General features: G+C 44.2%; 1 protein-coding gene across 1 annotated transcript in view; it reads right to left on the minus strand.

Annotated features, from left to right (window-relative positions):
* LOC142291659 (uncharacterized) overlaps nt 1-19,719 on the minus strand; it is a 1,021,181-nt gene that overhangs the window by 246,961 nt on the left and 754,501 nt on the right. The window contains exons 87-89 of the mRNA XM_075336344.1: nt 18,003-18,203; nt 16,230-16,351; nt 3,064-3,244 (exon numbers count right to left, since the gene is read on the minus strand). Of these exons, the coding sequence (XP_075192459.1) occupies nt 3,064-3,244; nt 16,230-16,351; nt 18,003-18,203 (504 nt within the window). The remainder of the gene's footprint in view (nt 1-3,063; nt 3,245-16,229; nt 16,352-18,002; nt 18,204-19,719) is intronic.

The following is a 19,719-nucleotide window of genomic DNA, read 5'->3' on the forward strand; positions in this document are numbered from 1 at the left end:
GAAGCCACTGGAAGGTGAGTATATGACAGGGTGCGGCAGGGGGGCTTAGATTCAAAGCGCCACTCCAGCGCTGAAATAAAAAGGGTGGAGTGGGGCTTTAAACCTGAAAACCCCTTTAACAGATATAAATAATCTAATATGAATGTGTTGCCCAAGTAATGGTACTACTATAGTGTGACTATAACTTTGTCATCTGTTCAGTAAATATTTTCCTGTACAATACCCAGTGTAGTTTAGCACCACCTGTCATAGCTGAAAATAGATCAAATAGGGCATCAAAAATCGGTTGGGGACCTCGACCTGGCTTATATACAATTTTAAATTTTACATCTAGAGTTCTTCAATATAACATTGGGTAACTGCAAATATTCTAATTCGCTCAGCTAACATAGGGCTGTCAAATACAATGGAAACTTGATGAAAAACTCATTATTAGAGAAGGTTCCACTTGCGTTTTGCATGGACGAGTGCAATCTGATAAAACATCGGATTGCTCTCACTCTAGTGCAAAACTATGGGCAGTGTCCATCTGCGATTGATTTCTCATGCCACATCGGCATGAGACATGAATCACAGCCAGCTGCATTTGGTAGCAATTCCCAGCTCACGCACCCCCATACAAGTCTATGGGAGCATGTTAAACATCGCATTGCACTCGTATGTCATACGACTGCAGTGCGATATATGCTGAGACAGGCCGGGGAGGAGATGGAGAGAAAGTGCTCCCTTCCTCTTCTCCGCAGCTGTGATCCAATCACAAGATCACATCACAGTTGCATGACCCTCAGCTGATGCTCGCACCAGAGGGTCATTAGCATATTGCTTCTAATGCTCTCGCATCAGAAACTATGCGCAAGTAGAACCATACCCTTAGGCCCTGTGCGCACGCTGCAGATTTACCGTGGATTTTGCCGCGGATTTTCTGCAGAAAATGTGTCTAACATTGCTGCAGTAATTCCCCATAAAATCCTATAGGTTTTAAAAAATGCTGTGCGCACACTGCGTTTTTTATACCCGCGGATTTACTCGTGGATTTTCCGCTGCGGAATTAATGAGCATGTCACTTCTTTTCCACAGGTACCTGTGGTTTTTGCCATAGATAATGATAAAAATCCGCGGGGACCAACCTATGCAAAACCACGGCAAAAACATGGGTGCGTTTTTTTACCGAGGGTGCGGGATTCTTTAAGAGGGTCTGGATTTTTCTTAAGAAAAAGGCACTTTCTAGTGCGCACATAGCCTTGATCAGTAGGATCCTTCAGAATAAGCTTGTGGTTTCCCTTTCTAGCTACAATTAGAATCCTGCAGGCTTCTGAGCTCAGATCTTACTACATTCTGTGACTATTGTCTGTAGAGACCTTGCATTCTGGTACATGAATGAAACATTAATGACACATCGGAATTTTTGATCAGATTTTATCAGTATTTGTATGCCAAAACCAGGACTGACTCAAAAACACAAAACAGGTGTCAGTCTTTCGATTATAGCTTTTCTCTGTAAGGCATACAAACACGGATGTAAAATACTGACCATACTGACGTGTGAATAAGCCCTTACAGCAGGTAATGTGGAAAAAGTATTGTAATGTAGAGGAATTTAAAAAGGTTTTACCTGATAAAGACAAAATTAGCTAAAGGAAAAAAAGCAACAAAACTTGAAAAGAAACAATTAACCCTGTTGCTCCAGCTCTACCACTTTATTGTTTCCTGGCAATCTTGTTTACTTCGCTGCAGTGATGAAATCCCATCAGCTCATATGACTATTTCCGTCAACAGTGACATCACTGAGATTGGCTGCAGCGATCAGGTGCGGCAATGGGTCATCATTGCTGCAGCCAAGTAAACAAAGATGGGTGGGAAGCACTTCTCATAGTTTACAGAATTGTAGATTAGCCTGCAGATATGGGGTTAATCCACAAGTTAATAGGGTTTGGAACCTGTCCGGAGCCTGCAGTTTGAACCCCGCTGTCAGGAGGAAAGGAAGTTTAATCCTCCTGACAGTGTTCGGACTTTCGGTCACAGGGTAGTTCAGTCATCGCTCTGTGTATGGAGAGTAGCGGCTGTAACAACACCCCCTGCACTAATTGACAATCGCTGAGCATTAGAGACAACTGTCAGTAACTTCACGGGGAGTGGTTACAGCCAATGCTCGCCATACATACAGCGGTGACTGATTCCACACCGGCGCCACCCAAGAGACTAAAACAAAAATGTTGCCGGGAGGACTGAAGTTATTTTCCTCCCAGGATCAATTTTCAAACTCCAAGTACCGAACAGGTTACAAACACTATTAACCTGCAGATTACCTCAAGGTTAATAGCACTTTCTCACGGACAGGTTCACTTTAAATCTGTTAGGCTGCATTAAGGCCCCTTTACACACTGAAACTTTCTAGCGATCCCACCAGCGATCCCAACCTGGCCGGGATCGCTACAAAGTCTCTGGTGAGCTGTCAAACAGGCAAACCTGGCCAACGACGCAACAGCGATCTGGACCTGCAGAACGACCTAGCTAGTCATTGGGAACGTTGTAAAGCAGCTTTTTGAAAGGAAAGTCGCTAACAAAGTCGCTGTAAAGTCCCCTTTACACACTGAGACTTTGCTGCAGAGCGGGAAACAAAGGACCAAAGAATGGTCCTGAACGATTTGTAGCGCTCACAACTTCACAGCAGGGGCCAGGTCGCTGATGTGTTTCACACACTGCAATGTCGCTGGGGAGGTCGCTATAATGTCACAAAACCGGTGACGTTACAGCGATGTCGTTTGTGATGTTCCAGTGTGTAAACCCACCTTTACAGCAGGGAATACTGAACTACACAACCTCCACTAAGCTATATAGGGGAAGGCTGACACACAATGCTGACCATTTCCAGTAGATACATACACAATAGTGTAATCCCGTCTGTAAGTGTTAATTTAGTAACAATCAGTTTTGTACAGGTAATCGATTAAAACACTGTTCTGGATCTGGCCAACTGTTACAAATGTGGAGTCTATCACTATCTCTGTCAATAAATCTGATACATCAAGACAATAAATGGGCTAAATGTGTCACCAACCTTACCTTGCATTTTTGCAGCATATTTCAGGCTCTTAGAGAGATTTTTCAGCATGGCTTTTGATGCCAGATGAAGATTTTCTATAATGAGCCAGCCATTGTGATTCATTGTGTCATTTAGTGCTGCTTTCACCTCTTCCTCATTTCCATTCATCATACTGACTGTGTAAAATGGTATGCTTTTCTCCTAAGAACAAGGAAACATAATTATGTTTCTTCAGAGAGAAACACAAATATTTAAGGTGCATAGAGAACACATTTATATTTCTGTATACAATGCACAGTAAACCAATTATTAGCACAGCTTTTCTGCTTCATGATTAAATATACACAGCGTAATCTAAGACTGGAGCCCCTTGCTTTCCTTCTCTATTTCAGTAAAGTGGAAAAGACGCGTAAATGCAATGAAAAGGTAATGCACATTTGGGACATCTGTGCACAGCGTGAAGCTAGAGGATACACCTGGCATTTCTCACCAGGGTGGTTAATTTGTGAACATGCCCATGTCTATAACTTCAACATAAGAATTAAACTCTAAGTATTGGTATTATGCAGCAGATTTAATGAGATATCATGACTCATTATAGACAGGGTTCACTGACAAATCAACATCAGATTGATAGAAACGGAAATAGCGCGCCTAGTAACATGAATGCAGTCTTTCTTTTGTAATGACACCTTCTCCTTCAAATGATATCCTCCTGTCTGCATCTGTCAATTTATTTGAAGTCAAAGTGTCCACGGAGACTAGTCTCTTATCAGATGACTGTCATAGTCACAGACAAATATGCAAATAGGAATGAAATTAACACTACTACATTTCTTCAATTTAGGAAAATATTTCATTCAGTTACTAAATCCGCTGCAATTCATAATCTCCATGCTTCCACTATAGTAGCATATTAGCCATCTTTATGTAAATTGGCATATATTATACATGAGCAAAGTCTGGTTATTTTATTTATTTTATTATATAATGACCATCAGCTCAATCTTGTGTCGTGGCGACTTGATGGATGAACGCTCTATAGGAAGATTGATCATGTGCAAGCCTAGACAGGTCCAACAGGGTCTTCTCCACCATTATCTTGATTGTATCAAGCCATCAGGTTGCTGGTCTTTCTCTTCGCCTTGTTCCTTCTATTCTTCCGACCATGATGTCCTTTTCCAGTGACTGCTCTCTTTGTATAATGTGTCCAAAGTAGGCAGACCATTTTCTGGTGATCCTTGCTTCCAGCAACATGTCTGGCTTGATTTGTACCAAAATGGATTTTTTTGGTCTTCTTGCCATCCATGGCATTGATAAATCCTTCTCCAGCACCAAATTTTGAAGGCATTGATCCTTCTTCTGTCTTATTCCTTTATTGCCTATGTTGTGCATCCATATGTAATTGCAGAAAAGACCAGACTGTGTATGCCAGCAAAATGTTCCTTGATTTGAAGAACATGTCTCGTGGCTTCATTGTTGAAGCTTGTCTCCAATTGACTTCTGGTGTCGTCGCTGCATCTTGAGTGATCATTGATCCAAGAAGGTTGAAGTCATTTACGGCTTACAGTTTGCTGCCTTCCATGTCAAATGTGTCCCTGTCAAGCCTGGCAGTAGTCAATATACAGTATACAGTATTTGTCTGCATTGTATTGAGTAAGGAGTACTTTACACGTTGCGACATCGCTAGCATCGGCTAGTGATGCCAAGCGCGATAGTACCTGCCCCCATCGCACATGCGATATGTGGTGATTGCTGCCGTAGCGAACATTATCGCTACGGCAGCTCCACACGCACATACCTGCTCGGCAACATCGCTGTGACTGCCGAACTATCCCTCCTTCAAGGGGGGGGTGCGTTCGGCGTCACAGCGACGTCACTAATGGGCCGGCCAATAGAAGCGTAGCGGTGGAGATGAGCGGGACCCAGACGATATTTTGGAACTGATGTCGCAACGTGTAAAGCCCCCCTAAAAGTCTTATGTTTGAGCTTTTCATCTTGACACTCCATAATAAGTCTTTCATTCCATCTATGCTTGTTGCTATCAATATTGTATCATTTGCCTATTTAAGATTGTTGATGATTTGTCCAGCAATTTTGATTCCATATTCTTTTTCGGTAAGTCCAGGCCTCCAGAAAATAGCTTCTGCATATAAATGGAAGAGACATGATGATAGGATGCAGCCTTGTCTGATGCCTTGCTCTACTGTGAAATATGCTGCGTCACAGTGTTCCATTCGGACTGTTGATTCTTGGTCAATGTAAAGGATCTTGATATGGCAGATCAAATGGTTTGGCACACACATATCATTCATTGTATTCCAAAGTTTCTGGTAATCAACACAGTCAAAGGCTTTGCTGTAGTCATTGAAGTAAAAATAGATCTCTTTTTATTCTTTGGCCTTTCCATTATCCATCTATTCTTAGCAATTATATCTCTTGCTCCTCTGCCTATTCTGAATCCTGCATGTTCCTCTGGCAGGACTTTGTCAAAGTAAGGCTGTACCCATCTTTGTAGGATCTTCAGTAGTATTTTGCTGGAATAAGGTATGAGCGCAATAGACTGATAGTTTTCAAAGTCGGTAGCATCTCCCTTCTTTGGAATAGGAATAAACTCCGATCTTGTCCAGTCCTTGGGTCAGTAATCAGTTGGCAATATCTATTGACACAGCCATCTGATGACATCAACTTCTGCTTCTGAACACTTTATTAGCTCTATTGAATATTGTCACATAAAAGTGCTTATGAAAAACATGAAAAAAATACAACAGTTCAAATCACCCACCTTTTGCCCCATTAAATAAAAAGCCACTAAAAACAAATACACATATTTGTTATGGCTGTGTTTATAAAAGTCTAATCTATCAAAATCTAAAATAAATTAATCTGATTGGTAAACAGTGTAACAAGAGAAAATAAAAATCAAAACGCTAGAATTAAAGCACCACTCCAGTTGGGTTTTTGCAGTGCTCGAGTGGTGCTTTATATGTAAGCCCCCTGCTCCCTCTCATATCCTCACCTTCCGGCATCTTCACCCTTTACTAACGCTGCTCAGGTCCTGCGAGGAAATCTCGTGACTAACTTCCGACTGTCCAAAAGTCAAAAGTTCTGTCACAAGTAGTGTTGGGCGAACCTGCATATATCCAGATTCGGAGGGTCCAACCGGACTTTTTTAAAAAAAAAAAAAAAAAATGGTTTGGCCAGACGTCGATCCCCATATATGTCTATGGGAACCTGAATCAGGCGCTTTAATATAGTGATAGAAGGGATAAGGGAATTAGAGCAGGCGTGTTATATTTACCAGTCTCCTGCGCAGCAGTAACACTACTTCCAAGGCTGCTCATTAATTTTATGCATATGCACTGCTTCCCCCTCCCACTGGCATTCCCAGTGTCTGTGATTGGTTGCAGCCAGACTGCGACTCCACCCTGTGCAGCAGCATGTCTGCTTGCAATCACACAAGCTGTCTGCATAATGGTGTAAAAATAAATAAATTAAAAAAATGGCATAGGGTTCCCCCATATTATGATACTCAGCACAGATAAAACATATGGCTACAGGTTGCAGCCCCAAGCCATGTGCTTATCTTGGCAGTGTATCAAAATAAGAGGGACCCAATGCAGCTTTCTTTTTTATTATTTAAATAAATAATTTTTAAAAACGGTGTGCAGTCCCCCCAAATTTGATCCCCAGCCATGATAAAGCCGACACTTGGGGGCTAGTATTCTCAGGCTGGGGAGGCTCATGGTTATTGGGCCACCCCAGTGTAAAAATAGCATCCTGCAGCCACTCAGAGTTGTTGCATCCATTACATACCACAATCCTGACACTTTACCCGGCTCATCCCGATTGCCCTGGAGCAGTGGCAATTGGAGTAATAAGGGGTTAATGACAGCTCACAGCTGCCACTAAACCCTAGATTAGTAATGGGGAGGCATCTATGAGACCTTTCCCATTACTAATCTAAAAGTGAAAAGAAATAATGACAAACCTTGAAAAAAATCCTTTACTTGATATACAATACAAAAAAAATACCCTCTTTCACACCTTTATTAACCTCAAACACTCAGTTATGACATAATCCACATGCTACATACTGAAGTCACAGCGCGTGGGCACAGAACATGTGCACACACTGTGGCTTCAGGCAGAGACTGAGCCACAGAGATGAGCAGTGACATCACTCAGTTTATTTACGGTCACAGCTGGAAGTTCCCATGGTAAACTGACCTCAAGTAACCTCACTGAACTCAGTGACTGGTGTTTGTTTTGCCAAAAGATGCAGATTTGATGCTGAAATTTAGTTTTCACCACTTAAATAAAAGAAAAATTATGCATGTTTTATGTCTGCATAATCAAACCTGGGGAATCATACTGTCAAGTCAGTTTTACCATTTAGTGAATATAGTAAATAAAAATCCCAAAAAAACCATTGAGGAATTGCACTTTTTTTGCAATTTTAACCCGCTTGGAATTTGTTTCCCCTTCTGCAATATACTATGTAGTAGAATGAATGAAGTCATTCAAAAGTATAACTCATCACGTAAAAAACAAGCCCTTATATGGCTATGTGGATGGAAAAATAAAAATGTAAAAAAGGAAAATCGCATGGTTGTAAGGGATTAAATAAGCATTCCGACGTATATTTTTAATTAAATGTGCATAAATTTATATGTGCATGTAATGTAGTGTGTTTATTAATATACTTACCGTTCTCTGATGCCTAGCACCATTCTTCTCCGTGGCGTCATTCTTCTGCAGGCTCTCTGAGTTACACTATGCTCTGTGTGACATGGAAGTAGCTTTTACAATGTAAGTCTATGGAGGCTCAGAACGAGGCTCCGCTAGCTTCACATGCACTCACCTTGCCCTGAGACGTCGCTCTGACCGGCGACCCGCCTCCTTATTAAGGGGGCGGGCCGTGCGGCGTCATAGCGACGTCACACGGCAGGCGGCCAATAGAAGCGGAGGGGCGGAGATGAGCGGGACGTAAACATCCTGCCCACCTCCTTCCTTCCGCATAGCCGACAGGAGCCGCGGTGAAGGAGGTAGGAGATGTTCCTCGCTCCTGCGACTTCACACACAGCGATGTGTGCTGCCGCAGGAACGAGGAGCAACATCGGACCGTCGCAGCAAGGTAATTATGGTTTTCGCCGACGCTGCACCGATGATACGATTACGACGCTTTTGTGCTTGTTAATCGTATCATCTAGGATTTACACACTACGATGTCGAGAGCAACGCAGGAAGTGCGTCACTTTCGACATGACCCCACCGACATCGCACCTGCAATGTAGTAGTGTGCAAAGTGCCCCTAACATTCAGAAAAAAACTTCTGACTCACAATTAGAGCATAGAGTGATCTGGCTTGTTGCAATTGTGGTGACGTCACTCAGAAACAAAGCAGAACAGCGCTGGACATCGGAGAAATCAGTGGTGACTTTATTAATACAGTCATACTATATTATATACACATACATTTAATAAAAAAATGTAAATGGAGGTTTCTTTAAATAATCTGCAATGTAAGATGAAAGAGGAAAATTTGTATACTTAGGGATTGAAACACTGAGTGATAGGTTGACACTGAGTGATAGGTTGTGGCAAAATGAAGGTATTAAAGCAAATGACATAGCTAATTAATAAGTGGAGAAAATTTACTGTGTTACTGTGTTAGATAATAAATTTACAAGTCACACACTTTTAATTTGGTGGAATATTGTGTTGCTGAAATCTGTGCAGCTAAAGTATGAGCTGGTGAAGATTTGCTCGATCATTTATGCCAATTTCTGGCATCAACTCTCCCACTAAACTTTGCCCATTGTTTAAAAAAAAGTGACACAATAGTAAAAACCCACAATTTTTGTCCAAAAATAGCATCCACCAAAATGTGCAACTTTTTTTTTACACCAGAAGAGTACAAATCTTAATATATTTCACAAATGTCTAAGGCACATTTATAGGAAATATATTTTAGGCAAATGTAACACTCGGGGGTCGAGGGGTTTTCACCCGACACATCGCCGTAACGGGGGTGCAGATCCTCTGCGTCGTCATGGGATGGCCTTGCCCGGTTTAGTGACCCCAAGACGTGCAGAAAGGGGAAGAATGGCGGTGGATGGGAGTTAGGATGGAGGACAGGGGTGGTAGTGACGGTGAAGAAAGTCTTTTTAGATCGTAACGCCACCTGTGGTACACGGCTAGGTATGGGCCGCCACTGCGGGTGCTGCTCTCCGGGACTGATGGTAGTGGTCGCAGCCGGGATGGTGTCGCTCCCCACAAGTGAAGTAGGATTACCCCAGGGGGGATGACTGAGAACGGACGGGGGTGGTGGTAGTCCCCGTTGGTGGCACAGCGCTGGGCGACAACACAGGCAAATGAGAGGCAGAGGCAGGGGCTGTGGATCCAGGTCTTTTACTCACAGGTAGTTCAGGCGCTGCCCCAGAGTACCGATCTCTGCCACGATGGGCTCCAGCCGATCTCGGATAGACGGCGATCACCACCAGTGCCCGTGAAAGTCTTTCTAGTGAAGTGTCCCTCGGTTGCTGTCTGGAACCCGGGCTGAGCCTCCAGCTCCAAGACACGGGCCCAAGTGGAGAGAGGAACGCTAAACTCCTGTTGTCTGTGCTAGATGTTATCCCAAGCTGTGCCCGGGAAAGTCTGCTCTAGTTAGATGGTTGCGCCTACTTCTTACCCCAAGTGGTGTCGCCCCCCAGTGGTTGTCCTAGCGACTGGGGAAGTCCCATGCTTCATGATTGCTAACCACCTTGTCTGCCCTAGTCCACCCCACTGTGGGAAGACCCCTTATTGTTTGTTGTGTGTATTTTGTGAAGGCACCGGCAATTAACCTCCTCCTGACCCGGGATAGATATTACCCCTTAAAAGTGGTGTAATACCCTGTGGCGCCTGAAGCCCATGGGCGCCACACAAACAATAAGTCAGATGGTTGCATCCCACTCCATTCAATATGTTCATAGTTATTCCATACCTTGCATTAATGAGGGTTACAAACCTAAAACAGATGTGTGGAGTCATATAACTGACTTTATAAGTTTATGTTGTATCTGAGCAACATTCCTGTAATTACAAATTGCCAAAGGTGCCTTCTTAAACATAGGGTTTGATTTGTGAAATATTGAATGACATGTTACTGTTTGAAGAAGACAGTGTTAACACCTTAATCCAAGCAGGAAAAAAAAACCATGAGCAGCTGTATAGTTATGTAGGAAGCGAGTGCTGTAAAATAATGTCAAGGGTTTATTCCACAAATGGATAATATCCCGCACAAGTGATTTTGTTATGTACATCTTTTCAGCTTAGTTTGAAAGCTCGGAGATTAACACCGTTTCTCCTGCATTATGCGGTTATTTCAATCAAGGGCACATTGTGTGAAGCACAAGATACTGGCATGGGATGCCAGGCAAAAAAAATAAAAAATAAAACAAGACGCTGCAGATTAACAGGAAGCGTTTCTTCACGCTGCTTCACAGCACGTTGCCATCTACAATGTACGTCTGTCTAATCTATTACCTACCACAACGTACGAAAGCGGATTCATCATTTCACATCATTATAATGAATGATATGAAACTCTACGAAATAAACGTAATTATTATCCTTCAAGGAGTAAAGGAACATCTTCATATTTTGTTGTTTTAAATGGAGGTTGGTAAAGGAAAAATATACTGCAATTATAAAAAATGAAAATAATGTAAGAATAAACTGCACATTATGTTACATTGAACAACCTCCGTAATGTATGTTTTATTTAGAATGGGATTCAATGGCAGATGATTGCATATGTCTGGGGCACCTTTCAGAAGAGAGCTTCAAATATGTATGTGACTGCAATGCCATAACATATGAACAAAGCACAAAACACCAGTCACAACAAAAGTAACATCCATCTACTACAGCTTCTTATAAACTTGCCATTATTTGAGCAATTAAAAATGCCTGTATTCTTATTCTTCTAAGCATTCTGCTGTCAAATCTATACTAACTGAAGAATGGTTAGCAAAGGGAACCTGTCACTAGATTCATATATCAGATCCTGGCTGCACACAGGTATGTTTAGCTCCAGGGGTCCCTGTTAGCCGTTGATTATCAACAATACTCCCCAAGTGTGCAATGCATTAATGGTTGTTTTATTCAGGAACAATCAGGAACAAATATAGTAAGCTTAATAAATCAGCAAGTAATCACTTCTATGCGTCTCTGTCTGGAGCTCCTGTAGCAAGCATCTGTTCCCGCCCCCATATCCTCAAGACTCCTAGGTGGGCACTCCCAATCCACCTGGTCCTGTGCACTGGTGTGACCTTCTTACCCTGAGGGGTAGCTAGGATTTTGTGGCTGATGGAACTTTGTGTGGGAAGGTGTTATGTGGAGTGTTGTGTACTTCTGTGACTACCTGGCGACGCCAGGGCGTCACATTCCCCCTTGGTTGAATACAGCCCGTCCGCGGGCTGTCCGACCACTGCCGTTTATTTTTCTAAGAAACAGGAAAAAGATAAAACATGTAAACATTTCTTCCCTTTACGGGAGGCACATATTCTTGAATGTTGCATAACATGACAAACATTACATTCCCGTTTTTCCTCACCCGCCACCCAAACAACCTGGTTCCTTGGTGCCACCGCTAAGAATGGTGGGCACCCCTTTTTCCCAGTCCACAGGTGTTCCGGGAAATGCCTATTCGGGCCAGATAAAAAGTTTCTTACCCAACAGTCCATCTCAAGGGCCCCAAGTCTGGGGGACCCTTGGCCTGGAGGTTAGCCACCGGTTTCAATAGTGGCTGGGCCTCGGCCTACTCTACCGCAGGCCCTTCCTCCAATCTTCCTCTCCAGAGGCGGTGTTGGTGATGAGGAAACAACAAGAAGGTAGTTGGGGGGTATTTACAAGGCCCAGAAAGTTTTGGGTTGACCTCACTAGTCCCGAGGTCGTGGTCCATGATTATAAAACGGTTAACTGGGTTAAACTTTAACACTGTACGGGTAGCCAGGAACCGCTACCTTTTACTCTTGATTATCATACAGGAAGCTGTGGGAAGCTAGGCAGGGTTTCTCATTCACCACTACCCATTTCTTCACATCGAGGGCAAACCACCCTCGCTCCCCACAGTGCTGGGTATAACTGACTAGGTCCCCAGGCTCCAACTCACGGTCCGGGTGACCTGTAGGTAAATGAGGGGTCACATCCCTCCGGTACAAGAAGATTTCGGAATCCAATCCCAGTTCATAGATGAACCCCCATCCCTTTTGGGGGTTTAAGTGGCATACTTGCCCTCGGTGGGTCAGGCCCCGCACCTGAAAGGTAGCCTGCCGAAGATTGTCCTTTTCTTGGTATACACGCGCCAGTACCTCAGACTTCTGCTTCTCCCAGGTAGCAATCTCTTGCTTCAGCTGGTGCTTCTGTCACTCCCAGTATGGTGCACGGGTTCCATGCTCCGCTTCCTACTCTGGGACGTGGGCCACATGGATGCCCTCGGTGCCAGCCACAACCAGCTTCTCACTCTGCCGAGGGCTCCATCTCTCATTGGCCTTCTCTGTCTCCCTGCAGATACATCCCGGCTGCTCCATAGCCGGGACTGGGCAATGGGGAACGACCTGAGCGGTTGCTGCTGGTGACTATTGGGTGGGCACCACCTTCGGTGCGGCCGGGCGGACTGCTGGGGCCATCGTCATCTCCTTCGCGGCCGGGCGGGCTGCCGGAGCCGCCACCATCTTTGTTGCGGCTGGGCGGATGGCCGGAGCCGTCGTCATCTCTGCCGGGAATGACATCATCAGCACTGCGGCCGGGCTCGGGGTCGGAGGGGATGTCTTCCTGACTGCGGTCTGGTGCGGGGCCAGGACACGTGTCGGAGCTGGGATGCTGACAGGGCCCAAGCTCCCCATGGCTGGGGCCTCTTTGGTAGATATAACGGGTTCCGCTGCCGGTGTTTGAGGTAGCGGGCCAATCGGGGCACTGGCTGCAGACACAGGTGGCGAGGGATGCGACGTGCCGGACGGGAGCAGGCCGGGCCCCTCAGCCGTGACGGCCAGTTCCTGGGGAACATAGGGGCATTGGTCATTGCTTACCCGCTCCTCCGAGGCCATCTTCCATCTCCCGTGCCCGGACAGCGGCAGCCAAGCCCTTCATCTCGGTGATCCACCACGTCATCAGAAAATGCGCCTGGGCCTGAATCCTCCGACACATCCTCTCTGTTTGTACTTCAATCCAGTCGGCGGACCCGGGAACGGGCCTTTCCACTTGCTGGTTGTCAGACCCCTGAGACATCCTGCCACTTGCTTGTCCAGGAACGGGATTTCGCAAAGTCATGGTGTCCTTGCCTTTTATCTCCTTGCATCATATGCCGCTTTTTCTGTCCTCTCCCTTGGTTTTTCGACAGCAGTCTCGCGGGACCCACTGTCTTTTTCGCTTCCTGTCTGGGGAGTCACTCACTTCCGCCTGCGTTCCCAGGGGGCGGGGTTTCAACTTTGCGCCTTTTTCCGGGGAACAAGATGCCAGCTTGTTGTTTTCCACGCCCAAAAATGGCGGCAAAATGGCAGCTGTCGAAAAATTTCCAAACGGATCACGTTTTACAGTCCAAAACAAGGCACACTTCCACCAGGTAGGTGGATGGGTTACAATCCTGTTCGTGATGCCAGGTTTTGAGGTGTGCCGCCCCCATGTCATTTGTAGCTACTCGGATCCGGATCTGCAGTGGCTCAAGTGATTTCCGGACCCAGGGGTTGCGCGGACACTCAAATAAAAAAGTGGACATATTTGTACGGGGATTGCTGTAGATACTTCGCGATGCCACCCACGGTGTGTGGTAAGATATGGTACTACCGCTGTTGTTGGGGAGCACCCGGGGGGAGATGGGATAGCGGCTGGATGTTAACCCCTCCATGGGTAGGGATGGATGCCCCGGGGCTCAGTGTTTAGAACACGGGGAGTGATGCAGGCCCGAGGTGGCGCGCCGGGCTGGAGCGGAGAATGTTGGTGTACCCACTGTAGAAGAATTACACACGAGTCAGTTGGTAAACCAAGGTGTCAGTGGCTGGCTGCCGCGTCCGGGTGTACTCGGGTCCCACACCCGGCTGGTGTACCGATGTCCCTTCCTCCGGCACTCTGTAGCTGATGTATTTTGGTTGGGAGACTGCCCGCGAAAACTGATGCTTGGGATTTCAGTGGGTGTATGCGGATACCCTGTCCCCCGCGGTGGGCTGCCGTTTCGCTCTATCTGGGCTAAACTTCTGGAGCTAGGCCTGAAACCTGATCCCGGCCTGCTGAATTAGAGAAGGGGCTTGCAACCGTCTTCTAACTAGGGTCCAGGTACCCTGCCTGTGCATGGTTTCTGGACCGGATCTCCGCTGTCGGTACCTGTGGGCTCCAACCCTGTCCCGGTCCACACTGGATCTCTTGCGACCGTATTCCCATCACCTTTGGACGCGGTCCACTGCTTGCCACCTAGCCAGCAGACCAGGGCCACTACGCTGTCTACTCTCCACTAGGCTCAGGTTTTCCCTGACAGTCTGTCACTCCTCTCCACTTGACCTCCATCTTTAAACTCCAAACTGATCTGACTTAGACTAACTTGTTCCCGCCCCCAGATCCTGAAGACCCCTAGGTGGGCGCTCCCATTCCGCCTGGTCCTGCCTACTGGTTTGCCCTTCTTACCCTCGGGGGGTGGCTAGGATTTTGTGGCTGATGGAACCTTGTGTGGGAAGGTGTTATGTAGGGTGTTGTGTACTTCTGTGACCACCTGGTGGCGCCAGGGCGTCACATATCCACTGATATAGAACACAGGGAAAGAAGAATATAGATTAGTCACATGCTATTCCTCCTCTCTCTTTTTTTGTTGTTGTATCTTTATTAACAGCACACAAACCTACCAACGAAACACTCATAGAAGGGAATAGATTTGTTGCACTAAACATATGCCAACACCTCCACTCAACAACTACTTATCCTGTTAGTCCCATTTCAGTTCGGAAGTCCTCAAACTTGGCTCTTGATAATGGCTTTGTCAAACCATAAACTATCATCTTGTCAGATTCACAATAAACAAACTTGAGTATTCCACATTCCACTAAATTGTATAAGTGGTGATGTTTTAAATAAACGTGCTTAGTCCTTGCACTAATCTTTTCACTGCTGCCGAGTTTAATGCATCCTTGGTTGTCCTTGCTGAGATGGCCAAGCTAGTATATATTCTTCTTCTGTAGAAGATAATGCAACTGACATTGGCTTTTTACTGGACAAAGAAATTTAAGTTTCTACTAATTTGAACAAGTAACCACTTGTTGATTCCCAGTTACTTAAATCTCCAGCCTAATCTGCATCTACATGACCTTTGAGAGTCAGATCTCCTGATGCTGATATCTTAAGATTTAGCCTTTGAGTTTCTTTAAAATATTGAAGAATTTTCTTAATTACATTCCAGTCTCTTTCACGTGGCTTGGCAGAGAATTTCGACTCTGGCTGTTTTATCTGGACGAGTTGTGGTTGCTGTGTACAGAAGTGCCCCCCACTGCTTGCTTGTCTGTAACTCTCATTGCTGGGTAGCAGATCTTCTTCTCCTTCCAACTTTAAATAGGGTGGATCCATTTTTGTTGACGCACCTTTGGCTTCTGACATTCGAAACTGGTAAAGGATTGCGGAATTTTAGAACTTTGGTTGAGAAGAAAACTCCCATCTTCCTCTCTCTGGATTTGGATTCCCAAATAATATGTCACATAGCTTTTCAATTTGCCTTTCCGCTTGATGAGATATGATTACATTCTCTACATATAGAAAAACATACATCCACTTCTCTGCTACACTTTTCATGTACAAGCATGGATCAGCTTGAGATCTTTTAAATCCTTGATCAATCAAAACTTTGTTCATTTTGGTGTTCCATGCTCTTGCTGACTTCTTAAGACCATAGAGAGATTTTTGCATTTTACAAACAAGGTGCTCTTCACCCTTGTTAGTATATCCTTTGGGTTGGGTCATGTACAACTCTTCTTCAATGTAGGAAGACTGTTTCTCATTTTGTCTCTCATAGTTCTGATCTACCTATGATGTCAATTACAGGCCTCTCTCATCTTGTTAAGTGGGAGAACTTTTACAATTGGTGGCTTACTAAATACTTTTTTCCCCTCTGTATGCATACAGTAAAAAAAAAACTAAAAAAAATCAAAGAACATAGATCCATTACCTCTGCTGCATGGCAAATAGCTTCTTTGGCTTTATTTTGCATGATAGCTCCTCCAGGGTAAAGTGTGTTGGTTCCATTAGAAGGTTCAAGAACTAAAACACCAAATGTATTTTCATCCAAATCTAGAAAGAAAAACATTTTTATAGTGGACTTAGGAATGAATGAATGCCAGGAATTAATCAATGCCAGTGAGTATACAGAAGGAACAACAAGCATAAGACAGTGAACCCTCACATAATAAAGGAGACACTGGTTGTCCGACTACACAATTCTTCCTTTCTGTTGCTTTTCCAGTAAGAACATTTTTTAAAATGGTATTTACTATGACAGCAAGTAAATACAACATTTTGGTTGAGACACACATTTAACCCCTTAACGACCGCGGGCAGTAATATTACGTCCTAGCGGTCATAACGTTACTGCCCACGGTCTGCCGGCGCTCATCTCAGCTGATTTTCACAGCTGAGATGTGTGCCTGCTAGGCACGAGCAGAATCGTTATCTGCTCATGCCGTTTAACCCCTTGAATGGTGCTGTCAATATGTGACAGCGCCATTATAATCGTGATCACAGTAAACTTTTACTTACTGCCCAATACCGGAAGTCACGTGACGTGATCACGTGACTTCTGGTGGTTGTCATGGTAGCACAGGGTCATGTGATGACTGCTGTGCTAGACATGAACTAGTTTCAGTTTCACTTGGCCCGAAGCCCAGTGAAGCAGAAAGTGACCGTATCTGCTGTTTACAGCTCTATAGCTGTGAGCAGCAGATAAGGCAGAGCGATCGGATTGCTGATCGCTATAGCCCCCTAGGGGGACTACTAAAATTAAAAAAAAGTAAAAAAAGTTTTAAAAAATTTAAAAAAACACAAAAAACCTAACAGTTCAAATCACCCCCCTTTCGCCCCATTGAAAATTAAAGAGTTTAAAAAATAAAAAGTACACACACATTTGGTATTGCCGCGTTCATAAATGCCCAATCTATCAAAATATAAAATCAATTAATCTGATCAGTAAACAGCGTAGCGGCAAAAAAATTCCAAACGTCAAAATGACATTTTTTTGCGCAAAATGCAATAACAGGCGATCAAAACGTAGCATCTGCGCAAAAATAGTACCTCTTAAAACGTCAGCTCGAGACGCAAAAAATAAGCCATCACTGAGCCATAGATCCCGAAAAATGAGAACGCTATGGGTCACGGAATATGGCGTAAAACGTGCGCCCCTTTCTTCAGACAAACGTCCGACTTTTTTAACCCCTTATATAAAAGTAAACCTATACATGTTTGGTGTCTACGAACTCGCACTGACCTGAGGCATCATACCCACACATCTGGTTTACCATATAGTGAACACAATGAATTAAATATCTCAAAAACAATAGTGCTATTGCACTTTTTTTGCACTTTTTCTGCATTTGGAATTTGTTTGCCATTTTCCAGTACATTACATGGTAAAACTTATGGTTTCATTTAAAAGTACAGCTCGTTCCACAAAAAATGAGCCCTCACGACCATATTGACTGAAAAATAAAAAAGTTACGTCTCTCAGAAGAAAAATGGGGGAAAAAAAAACGGAAAGCGAAAAATCGCCCGTTCGTGAAGGGGTTAGGATACACATTAAAGATCTTACATACGTGGTGTTAATTGCTTTCATATTTCTCTATTAATCGCATACATAAATGAATTGAAATACTAAAATAGTAGTTCCAGTTGTTCTCTGACAAAAGTAAACATAAGGAGTTAACATGTTCCTGGGCTCTTCTTTACTTACCGGCTATGTTATTAATGCCTGGGCAGAGATCACAAAGTTCTAGGTCACTGTAGAATCTTTCAACATATCGACATAAAGCATCAGGAAAGCGATCTGGACAAACTGCACGGACTACCAGTAAGTAGTGGAAGTCATCCAACTGAGTTCCTTCACCACCACATGCAGGAAGCCGAACACTTCTCTCCACAGTTTCTCTTTCACCTAGTATTTAGTGTGAAAAATGTGATACACTGAAAATCAAACATTATTTTAACAGGGCCAGAAAACACATTTCACCATTAGATATTAAACAGAGCAACACTAAGAAAAAGAGACAAAGCAAAAGATTTGGAGATATTAATGGATAGAAATCTACCCTGTATAAAAGAAAAACAAAAGCAAAGAATGAAGGCCCATTTACACACTGCAACATCGCTAGCGATATCGCTGTAACGTCACCGGTTTTGTGACGTAACAGCGACCTCCCCAGCGACATTGCAGTGTGTGAAACGCATCAGCGACCTGGCCCTCGCTGTGAGGTTGCTGATCGCTACACATCTCTCAGGAACATTTTTTGTTCCTTTGTTTCCCGCTGCGCAGCATGCATCGTTTTGTTTGACACCGTTACAACAACTTCGTTAGTGACTTCCCTTTCAAATAGCTGCTTTGACATGTCCCCAACGACCAGGTAGGTCATTCTGCAGGTCCATATCGCTGCTGCGTCGTTGGCCAGGTTTGCCTGTTTGACAGCTCACCAGAGACTTTCCAGCAATCTTGGCCAGGTTGGGATTGCTGGTGGGATCGCTAGAAAGTCTCAGTGTGTAAAGGTTACTTAACATACCAAGAGAAGGTCAGAATAGTTACCAAAGTAATTAGTGGAACATGGGGCAAAAGTAGACAACTTGAAGTGACCTAATGATGATGCATATTTCATTCAAAGGTCACGCACGAAAACGACTCTTCTAACCTAAAAATGTCTCTAATTTTCTAATCTTTTTTTGTACTTAATATGTTTTAGTACATAGACTATGAACTTTTTATTGACAAATAAGCCACTATCAGTATCTTGACTATAAGTGACAATTAACAATCTTCTTGGCTTCAGTACCAAATGAAGATCCTTGATCAAATGATAATAGTAAACAGTCTTCCATAACGTGTTTTGACGCTGGACCACCATCTTACTCAAGTGTAAGAAGAAGCAACTGTCCTTAGTTCCATATTTTATAACCTGTAAAAGCTGTCACTGGTGCCTATAAATTTCTGCACATGCACAGACAGGGACTGCTGTGGACACCATATTCATATGATACATCCCATGATGCTACCCCTATCACCACTGTAACAATGGTTTACATGTGCTCCTGTCCTACAACTCATGGAACCGATCAACAGAGGGGACAACTTGCATGTTCTCCCCATGTTTGCGTGGGTTTCCTTCAGGTTCTCCAGTTTCCTCCCACATTCAAAAGAAATACTGATAGGGAATTTAGATTGTGAGCCCCAATGGGGAAAGAGATGGTGATTAGTGATGAGCGAGTACTAAAATGCTCGGGAGCTCGAGGCTCGGGCCGAGCATCTCAAAATACTCGTGTACTCGGCCCGAGCACCGAGCCCAATGTTATCCTATGGGAGACCCGAGTATTTTTCTGAAATGACCCCCGGCAGCATGTAGAAACCATAAAACTGTAAATTAAAAAAAAAAACGTGCGTGTGTGTGTAAGCGTGCATATATATA

The sequence above is a fragment of the Anomaloglossus baeobatrachus genome, chromosome 2 (genome assembly GCF_048569485.1).
Source record: "Anomaloglossus baeobatrachus isolate aAnoBae1 chromosome 2, aAnoBae1.hap1, whole genome shotgun sequence".
Lineage (NCBI taxonomy): Eukaryota > Metazoa > Chordata > Amphibia > Anura > Aromobatidae > Anomaloglossus > Anomaloglossus baeobatrachus.